The following is a 10,738-nucleotide window of genomic DNA, read 5'->3' on the forward strand; positions in this document are numbered from 1 at the left end:
AACAAATGCAAAGAAAGTTGTACTTAGCACCAGGATGGTGTTCGGTTGGTCACTTTTGCAGCCAGTGCATAGGAGCTATGTGAAAATCGTGCATGTTCATTGTAGATGAAATGTTCAAGAAATTTAGCTGGCACACTAATATAGGAGTTCTTTTCAAATTTTTTTTTTTTTCAGTTGACCTCGTTTGGGCATTTTTGTGTTGTTGTTTTAAAAAAAAGCCAGCCAAACAAACCACATGTACCCCAAACCCACATCACTAGTGCTCTTACAAAATATCAGGTCTTTGCTCCAATCCCAGAGTTAGCAGACCTCCTAAATGCCATGGTTATGAAACAAAGTTAGCTGAAGTAAAATCAAATTTGTACCAGACTTATTCTCAGAAACAATTGCACTTCATACAAAAAGAATGGTTTGAGTCAGCCCAATGGTTGAAATTTGGTAAAATTACCAGCAATTGAAAATTGAGAGTAATAAGTATTGTTAACAATGTCCTTGAAGGATAAATTTCTACAGAAATAGAACTCTTTGTATTGTGTCTTTTGTCTGGAAAGTTATCTTCTGTATTGCCACTTTCCCTTTTTTTTTTTTTTTGAAAAAGGTTTGCAAAGTAGGAGTTTGTTTCCTATACAGCTAGTGAACGATATACAGAGAAGCAAAAGTTTAGATTATCACTCCACTTACACTGTAAAGGTTAGGGAAGTTCTTTAGGCAAGAGAGGAGACAAGAAAACTGGTAACTAAACAACGGTAGTTTTCACAAAATATTTCTATCTGTTTTTATGTACGTTTAACTTTACCAGGTTAATGTGCCACTCTGATCTGCTAGAATACCACAAATGTACCCTTAAATGTCACGGATATAGCATTACCCTCTCCAGGTTAATGTACCTGATTCTGTCTGTGAGGAGAGGTCTCATACTTCAAGGGCTCTATATAATCTCTCAAGACTACATTGACCAAGGCTCCTGCTACAGTGTTCTGAAACCGCAGCTGGATTTCTTACCCTCCCTGGTCACCCCCTCCTCTGCCGCAGCTCACCAGCCTCAGGGGTGTGTCTGTGTAAGCACTGATGGGCCTCTTCTCTCAACCCAAGCGGGATCATCCAGGACTCATACAGCATAAAATGTTGAATTGCTGCAGTGAAGGGGAAAGGAAATGCTAGGACCAGAAATGAACAGAGAGGGTCGGGGAGCGCTGGGTGCTCTTAACCTGCTTTTGCTGCTGGAGAAACTGCAGATGGATCCCTGCCCTGGAAAGGATGATTAAAGCTGACTGGGGTGAATTGTCTTCTGCCTGTGTTCATTTTAGAAGCTGAGACTTAATATTTTAAAGCTGTTAACTAGATTAAATGAATTTTGTGAAAACTTAATCTGTAATGTAATAAAGACTTGTAAAATAAATTGATTCCTTGGTACTAATTTAACTTTTATTAAAATTATTTGAAAGAACTATGTCCCAGGCAGAGTAAGCTACATCAGAGGCTTTATCTCTATTACTGCTGAGCTAGCGTGGCAATTTTTCTTGCCCTAAAAAGTGATATGTTCGGATCGGATTGTTTATAAGTGACTACATTTAGGACATGCAGATTTTCAAGGGAGCAATGCTTAAATAATGTCTCCACTTTTTTTTTTTTTTACTACATTTTTTTAAAGCTGTATCAGGGCTTTATGACTTCATGAGTAATAACAAAGAAAAAAAAAAACAACTTATTTGTTTTGATCCTCTCAGGAAGAGAGAACTGAATGGGTTTCAAAGATCAGTTCTGCGTACTCAGACTTCTGTTGTCATTTGTACTGATAGTGTTGATGCCCATTTAAAAAAAATATCACCAAGATCTTAATTTAAAAAATTCTTATGCATGTTACTTTATGTCAACTGGAGCTGAAGTATATCACAGTGGTGCTTTTATATCTTGAAGTTATAATTAAGGATGTTCTTCACTATGCAGAATATTAGGTCTAAATGCTATAGTAGAGTTTTTTTAGTTATGTAGAAATAGTTTTTGTAAATCTAATATTCTGCCTAATTTTTGTGCACTTTTATTTTGGTACTGCATTGTTTGATGCAACAAACTTTCTACCTAAAAGGGTTGAGTTGAGGAAGTTGTTCAGGCAGGAGACAGGGGTGTTAAAAATGAGGGTGAGGAAAGGTTAGGCGTTTGGTATCCGAATTTATTGTTAAAAGAACTTTTCTGTTTTCAGTGCTGGGAATTAAATGCACTTTTTTCTTAGTTTGAACTTTGAGGAGACAGCTTCACGCTTTTCCTTTCCTCCTTTTTTCCTTTTGCTTTTGGCACCAGCCGAATGTTCTCACATTCATAATCACACTGCACTAAGCTGTCTCTGCATCAAAAGAAGATAGAGTGCCGGTCCTTCCGAATTGATCAGCACTGGCATAATTAGCATTGATGCTTAAATTAAGATGCAGTATCTGCATGGCTGATCTTTTTCTTTTTTTGGATTGTCTGCAGATTCACAGCATCATCTCATACTTAGTTCATGGTTTTAAAGTTTTCTTCACAGCCATTAAATCTAAATATGTCTCTTACAGTGGGCACCTTACATTATGTTTTCCAGAAGTAGGAAAGCCCTGTCTCCCTTAGAGCTTTGAGTCCATATCAATATCCTAAATCAATGTCAGGCCAATAGGCATCAAGGGAAGGAAAAAGACAGCTGTGAGAACATAAAACACTACCTTTAATGCATTTCAAAGTGATTTCATTAGAAAAAAAAATCTATAGACTTAACACTTATTCTTTATTATGTGTTAATATTATTATGAAAATAGCTTTATGGTATATTTAAGTAGCATTGAGAAAAATTATCTGGAAAAAGGCTTTGTGCATGAGTCCACATTCAGAGTCACTGCCAGAGCCAAGATGAAGATTCACGTGTTTTTGGCTTTAGGCTAACAGAGCACCTTGCTTCCTAAAAGGAGTTAATTCAGTTTGCTTTTATATTTACAGATAGATGCTTCTGACAAAAATATTCCCTGTTGTTCTAGTTTAGTATAAACAAGACATCAGCTGATTGCTCCTATCTTAAATGGTATGTTGTTTAAGCTTTGGCAGCTGATCTCTTCATAAGGTGCCTGATACCCTTACAGCTGTTGGCATCATGTGCATCTTCTTGTAGCTGGTCCATCAGTGTCGGATCAATAGGGTAAAGACTTTATGAAAACAAGCTAACCAAAATGAAAGTCTGCCCAGTGAAACAAGACTCTGGCTTCCTGTTTTCTTTGCAGGTTTCTCTATTGAGTTTTATAGTTCTCTGGGAATTCAGAGAAGAGGTTTGTAGATTCACTAGGCTTTTAAGTTCATTGATTCTCACTAAATACTAATACTTTGTGTGAGTGTTTATAAATACATACGTGAGCAATTGCTGACATGAAACAAATACAGACATTAGAAGGTTGAAGGATAAATGTCTCAAGGACCGGTTAATAAAATTTGGGCCAACTGCAAGCTTCCATATTTAGTCTTTCCATTAGAACTTCAGAAAACTTAAACTTTGAAAGATTTGCTTGCACTGTAGGGAAGAGAGCTAATTTAAAAAGTTTCTCTTTTGCCTCATGTTTTTTTCATTTCTTCACATGGTTTTCAAGGAGCCCATTAATATTAGCAATATATGAGTGAACAAATGAATAAATGTGCCTGATGAAGTACAGTAATAGAAGAAATTCCAACTTAAAGAAGGGCACCTGACTATGTGTTGTTTATGTTGTTACAAGAGAAGGTTATTCTGAGGACAGGAACTTAGACATTTAAACAGATTCTGATAAACAGTTCACCTCCTAATAGCTAAGCATTCTGTTGAGAGCAGTTGGCCTGAAAATGCAGAGGTGTGAAATATTTTTGACTCGTGTAAACCTCAAATGAAATTATTATTATTTGAGTTTTGTTAGTGTTTTGTCATTCAGACATGCAACATTTTCCTTCAGCAAAAGATTAGATATTTAGGGAAGAAGCCTCAGAGTACTTTTTTTTGTAAATGAAGTAATAATTGGTAGAAGTAAATTCTTCAATTTGTCTGGCGCTAGTGTACATGATGGGTAATTATTTGATTAAATTATTGTGCCTATGCCCCACCCCACCCTCTTTGGCAGTATCTTTAACATTTTCTCAATCATCTCCTGCTTCTAAGCACAGAAGCAGCTGGTGTTACTGTCATTATTATTTTTTTTTTAATTTCCTTAGACAAGTATGAATCGTTATGGCATAAAAAGGCAGATTAGAGATTCATGGAAGCATTTTATATCCTCCCTTGCTGAATCATTACTTGTGTGGCAGCTCAGCCAGAGTCTCTTCTGTGGATAGCAAAGGTCATATAATAGAGCTCCTTTTAAGAGACTAGTGGCCAGCATGTTCTCTCCCCCATACAGAAATGACATATGCTGTTAGGGGTCTGTCTTTAAACACCAAAATTGGTAGAATTTTTAGTAATACAGTCTGTACTTGCCATAGAGGCGAAGCTGGTAGAGCTATGAGTTCATTAGTCCAGAAAGAAATCTGTTGACAGGCAAGTGTTGGTGGATGGTGAGGCCGGCCTAGTAATGGGAGAGAGATGAAATCATCCCAAGAGTCCATACCTGTTACATGCTCTAAAGCTGAAGATTTTCTGTTAATATACAAGCGTTCCGTGTCCGTTGAGCAATATGTCAGACTATATTTTAACCATTTGCAGCAGAATATTACATGTTCTGAACTTTTCTTTTTTTCTCTGATTTTTATTTGGTTTTTTTCTTTTCTTTTTTCCTTAAAATGTAGGAATATTCCGAGGACAGCAATTCTGAACCAAATGTGGATCTGGAAAATCAGTACTACAATTCCAAAGCTTTGAAGGAAGATGATCCCAAAGCAGCATTAAGCAGTTTTCAGAAGGTTTTGTGTCTTTATATTCTATCTTTTATTTTTATATTAATTCACATTTTAAAATATTTGCTTACCATTTGAGTTATTTGTGGAATTTTAAGACTAATGTTTATATTTTAGCTTACTAATGTGCTAAATTTATCATTGGGCAACTTAGACTCCTGGCTGGACTGCCTTTCAGGATCATTCGTAAGGAATATAAATAGGACATGGATTAGTCCTGTTTTATCGCAGAACTGACTTTTTAATCTTCGGAATTTACTAAGTTAATTAAACAGTCCTAAGTGTGTTTTCGTATGTCAACTATAGAAGCCAGATCAATTCTTTTTTTAAAATGAGATGGCATTTTCCCCAGTGTCTTATGTAATGTATTATATTTGGTTTGCTATCTGATTACAAAGCTTTAAATGTATAAATACTAAGTGACATAGAGTTTCTTTCCTTGATGTCAGTTTTAAATTTTTAATGTTTGCACACTGCCACCAGAAAGCAGTATGGTAGATGTAACTTTTTGAGAAAAAATAGATTTTTGCATTCCTTGGCTTATTTAGTATATAACAGTATTATATACATGAGTTTAAAAAAGACCTTCTAAACTTTTTACTTATAAAACATTCCCTTAACTACTTTAATTCCCTTACATTAAAGCCTAGAAGTCTCTGTGATATGTGAAGAACCTATAGTAATTCAGAAGTGTAAATTTCTGACTAATTTAATCAAGGGGTGGGTTGAGTCAGTTTGGCAGGGGGTGTTACAACATTTTGTGTACATGTATTTATGGAGTGGTGTTCAAGTATAGTGTTTGATGTTAGACAACAGCAAAAAGAATCTATAAATAACAGTTCACCCTCCCTACATCAGCTACGTTGTGAAAACTAGTAAGATACATACCCCTCACTAACTGTCTCAATAATATCAGGGAAAAGTAAAATTGAAGAACAGGGCAGAGTGAAACATTACTTTGTAAGGAGCAAAGCAGGGGGGAAAGGCATGTTTGTGTGTTTTAAACAAGATGAAAATCAATGTAAGTTTTGACTAAAGCTTTTATAAATATTTTAAAAATTCTTCTATTTCAGGTTTTGGAGCTCGAAGGTGAAAAAGGAGAATGGGGATTCAAAGCTCTGAAACAGATGATTAAAATAAACTTTAAATTGGTAGGAATTACAGCTATCACTTGAGAGTAAATAGCATAAATATGTATTTGATCCAGACATCTTGAGTTATTACTGTAATTTGTGGCTATGACAACTAAATCTGCCAAAACTTGTCTTTTGCGGCCTTTAATGACTACTACAGACATCACAGGGAAATTATGTGGTGGTTGCAAGTCACAGGAAAAATGGATGTAAAACAAAAAGCTTCTGTAGTCAGCTGATACTCTCTGAAAGTTTGAGAGGCTCAGTCCTTGCTATCCTGAAGCATCGTGCCATTGAAAACAGTAATGTTTCTACCTATGTGTACTTCACCAGAACAAATCGGTGAAAAATGTATATGCTACATATGCAACCATTCCAAATAGTTGTATATCCAGTTCTGTTTTCTTTGTTGAGATAAATACTTTCAATGTCTATTCCTTGCAGTCTTGCTGAAGTTATCCCTGATTCTACAGCTTATGAGTAAAGTGGTGATGTAAAACTTCCTAATAGCAAGCACTACTGCATAGTCCTCTGTTATGCTTTTTTTCTGTATGTGTATTTGCAAGATATAACTTAGGTTTTAATCATAAAAATAAAAATTATAGTGTAATTTTGTTTTTATTTTAGACTAACTTTCCTGAAATGATGAACAGATACAAACAGCTATTGACCTACATTCGGAGTGCAGTTACAAGGAATTACTCTGAAAAATCCATCAATTCTATTCTTGATTATATCTCTACTTCCAAGCAGGTTAGATCATCAGTTCTTTCATCCTCATGGTTTTCTTTTTTGCATTTTTAACTGTGAGCTTTGTTGTGTATGGTAGTCTGTTGGTTTTGGGTTTTTTGATCTTAATAGAAAACATTAGCAGTATTAATTTGTTGTTGTATGTTAAAATATATTTCCCACATTTAATGGACTCTATAAACACACAAAACTTTTCATAAACTTGTCTTCTTTGACAATCTTTACCTAGGATTTTTATGCTAATAAATCAAGTAAATACTTTTAAAAATTATTATTAGGATAGTAGCTACACAGTATAAGTGCCTTCTCAAATATAATTTGTAATTAAACAATACTTTTTTTTTTGCTTTGGCAAGAGAGGGGAACCTTTGAAAAACTTTGCAATGAAGTGTTGGTGTTAAATACTGCCTGTCTTTGGGTGTCCTGTGCAATCTAGGTACATGTTTATAGATACGCAGCCCAGCTCCTTTTCCTTTGTGGTGTTGCAGAAGCTTTACAGAGAGTAGAAAGCTCCCTTAAGGGACTGCCTGGAAGTAGCACCTGCATATGGAGGTGGTCTTCAGTGGTGACTCCTTTGTCATTATCACAATCCTTCCTGTCCTGTCCTGCCACTCATGGGAAATGAAAGTTTGATAGCTGAATGATGGCTTACTCTTAATGTCTAAAGGACTGTCTTAAACGATGCCTTGTTGGCAGAGGTCAGTGTATTTGGTCTAAATGCAGCTGGAGCCAGAGGGACAATCTGGAAATCTTAACTTGATGTGTAGCCACAGGTCTGTTACCCCAAAAGAACAACGGCCGTATACAATACTAATGCATTCTATGTAGAACCTTTGTTAAAGGCCACACTCAGCACTTTGATTTCCATTTTGGATGTTGTTTTTTGGTTTTTATTCAAATAAACGGTTTGACATGCTCAAGAGCTTTCTTTCATGCAGCACTGGTAGTATAGAAAGGAGAAAGCATCTTTTCCTTTGACCATTTCTCTCTCTTTGTAAATCATATTTTCTTTTTGATATGTAAATTTTTTTAGTTTTCTTCTTTTAAGTAGGACCGATGTTGCCTGTTAGTTTGTCTTTTGTTACACAAGAATTTTAATACTTGGTTATATAAAATGGGCTCGTATAAGGTGGCTTCATTTTTCACTAGCATGGTAGATGGTTGCAAATCTTAAAAGGTGCATACTTTTTAATTATATCTATTTCATATAAGAAAAGCAAGCGTACTTAGTTTTGTTACTTTAGAAACTCTTGTTACAATTTAAAAGCAGACATTCAGTAAGACGCAGATACCTCTCTTATTTTGAAGTTCAAGCATGCACTTGTAGTTTGTTGAGATTGACTTCATTAACAGGTACAAATTTGCTGTTTACAATTATAGAATTCTGATTTTTTATGTCAGATGGATTTGCTTCAGGAATTCTATGAAACAACGCTTGAAGCTCTGAAAGATGCTAAGAATGATAGATTGTGGTTTAAGACAAACACAAAGGTAAAATGTATAACTTACTGGTTTTTGCTTTTGTTTGTGACACCTTCAGCTAACCCTTATAGTTGAGAAACCTTAATAGACCTTAGTACTTCAACTTTTTTTTCATTGCAGCTTGGCAAATTATATTTAGAACGAGAAGAATATGGAAAGTTACAAAAGATTTTGCGTCAGTTGCATCAGTCATGCCAGGTACCTTTATATTCTAAATCGCTGTACCTTAGTAAACAACATTGTTGGTTTTTTTTTATGTTGGTTCTTGGCCTTAGGCATGTTCCTGAGCTTTAGTACAGAGGGAAGAAATATTGTGCCCGGTTTAATTTGTTATCTTTTTGATAACGTGAACAAAAAAAGGATAAGTCCTTGCTTAAAGATGATTTTTTAAAAATTATTCACAACTGCTGATTAAGTTTCCTTTTAGGCAGGTGCAAGAATGAGAAGCACATATTAATTTATAATGCATAGACATTTATTTTAAAATGTAGTGAAGACTCCAAGTGAGCTTTACTCAGAACTGAAAGTACAGCTGTTACTTTCCCATTTGGAGGGGGGAAAAAAATTAGCTATGCAGCCTGCTGTGCTTGTTTGTGTCCCCCTTTCTTCCTCCAGCATGGAAAATGGGTTACAAATAATCTGGGAAACGGTTCTGTTATAGGTAGCAGAAGAGTCATATGTATTATTTATATGTACATATATATATATATATATGTATGTGTGTCAGTCATTGCTTTTTTATGCTGAGAGTGTGATTTAAGGAAGGTGAAAAAGAATAAAGGGCAAAGTTCTGAAAGTTGTTACATGTTATAAGGGAAATATTTAATTAAACAAAAATACAGACTTTTTTAATAAAAGGCTTCAAAACTTGGCCTGTGATAAGTTCTTTGAGTATTATGCTTTGTGTTAATAGTTATATCAAAATTTTAAAGTTTCAGGAATATCCTTATTTCTGACAGGAAATTACTGAGAGTATTTGGTAATCATTTTTTAGTAGTATAAAACTGAAATCACTGTTCTCTTAAAATTTCACAGTATTTATTATTTAATCTATCCTAGACTGATGATGGGGAAGATGATCTAAAAAAAGGTACTCAACTATTGGAAATCTATGCTTTGGAAATTCAAATGTATACAGCACAGAAAAATAACAAAAAACTTAAAGCACTATATGAACAGTCATTGCACATCAAGTCAGCCATTCCTCATCCACTGATCATGGGAGTTATCAGAGGCAAGTAAATCTTGATTTTTTTCATTTAACTTCTGTCACATAGATTAGTTTTATGTAAATCTGATAATTTGTTTTTTCAATTCCAACTATAAAAACAGAGGATCCTGTAGATTCAGAGGCAGACAAACCGTATGTGAATTAAGGACTGCAAATGCAGTGGCGACAGTCTCATCATTTAATGCTTGCCTCCTGTAGGACTTCAGCTCTGCTGTCCTGGTGCCTAAGCACCAGATGTGTTGGTCAGAAGGGCAGGACGGTTGGCTACCTATACTGTAGGACAGAAGCAATAGAACAAGAGGAAGACTTGAGCTGTTGGACACTGTGGCAGGCAACAAAGGATATCCTTTGCAAATGCCTTTGCATTTTTAAAAAGAGGCTTGACAGGACTGCTAGTGGAAGGAACTACTATGTCTGCAGTCCCCTTTTGTAAATTTGTGCTTCATGTCTCACCTTACTAAAATTCGTCAGGAACTAGAGGGCTTTAAGATGTGTTTGAAAATATTATTTACTATCTGTAATGATGAATTTTAGCGGAAACGTGCTGCGTGTCTTGAAAAAAACTTTCTCCAGAATACTGCTGTGCCTTCCCTCTTACCCTGGTGCAGGCACTTGCACAGGCAATCAGGCAGCAATGAGTGCTTCAGAAATAAAAGGAGATATAGAGTATTTATCAATTTTTCTGTGTGGTTTTGCTGAACAGATTGAGAAAATTACATCAATATAGGAAGTCCATTGCCTTTGAAATGGAGGTAAATTCCATTGTAGTTTTTACAGTATTTTAACATATGGTTAAATAATTATTGGCTGTGAGGATTAGTGTTCTTTGAGATTTACGGTGTGGGTTGGGTTTTGTTTTTTCTTCTTTGGAATGGGTTTATTCAAATGGCACTGCTGTATGGGAGGGCCCTAATGTTTTGGGTTTTTTTTTTTCCCCTAGCAATTTCAGAGAATGAAAAGACTCCTGAAAATATTTCAATAATCTATTTAGAAATAGCGTGGAACTTCTGAATACAATTATTGTAGTCAACAACAAGCACGCAGTGTTCCTTTTCCCTTCATCTGTGTTTTCTTTTCAGAATGTGGAGGCAAAATGCACTTAAGAGAAGGAGAGTTTGAAAAGGCACATACTGATTTTTTTGAAGCATTCAAGAATTATGATGAATCAGGGAGCCCCAGAAGAACCACTTGCTTAAAATATTTGGTCTTAGCAAACATGCTTATGAAATCTGGAATAAATCCATTTGACTCTCAGGAGGTATTTTTTTTT

The 10,738-nt window shown here is 35.3% G+C and overlaps 1 protein-coding gene across 1 annotated transcript; it reads left to right on the top strand.

Annotated features, from left to right (window-relative positions):
- Positions 1–4,764: 4,764 nt before the first annotated feature.
- LOC104457784 (COP9 signalosome complex subunit 2) lies at positions 4,765–10,726 on the top strand (the record flags this gene model as incomplete). Its single annotated transcript, XM_010084636.1, has 7 exons — positions 4,765–4,878; positions 5,946–6,023; positions 6,633–6,758; positions 8,157–8,246; positions 8,358–8,435; positions 9,297–9,471; positions 10,548–10,726. Coding segments are annotated over exons 2-7 (672 nt in total), but the record flags the coding sequence as incomplete, so codon positions are not given.
- Positions 10,727–10,738: the final 12 nt, after the last annotated feature.

Source organism: Pterocles gutturalis, unplaced genomic scaffold (genome assembly GCF_000699245.1).
Source record: "Pterocles gutturalis isolate BGI_N339 unplaced genomic scaffold, ASM69924v1 scaffold5750, whole genome shotgun sequence".
In the NCBI taxonomy this organism is placed as follows: Eukaryota; Metazoa; Chordata; class Aves; order Pterocliformes; family Pteroclidae; genus Pterocles; species Pterocles gutturalis.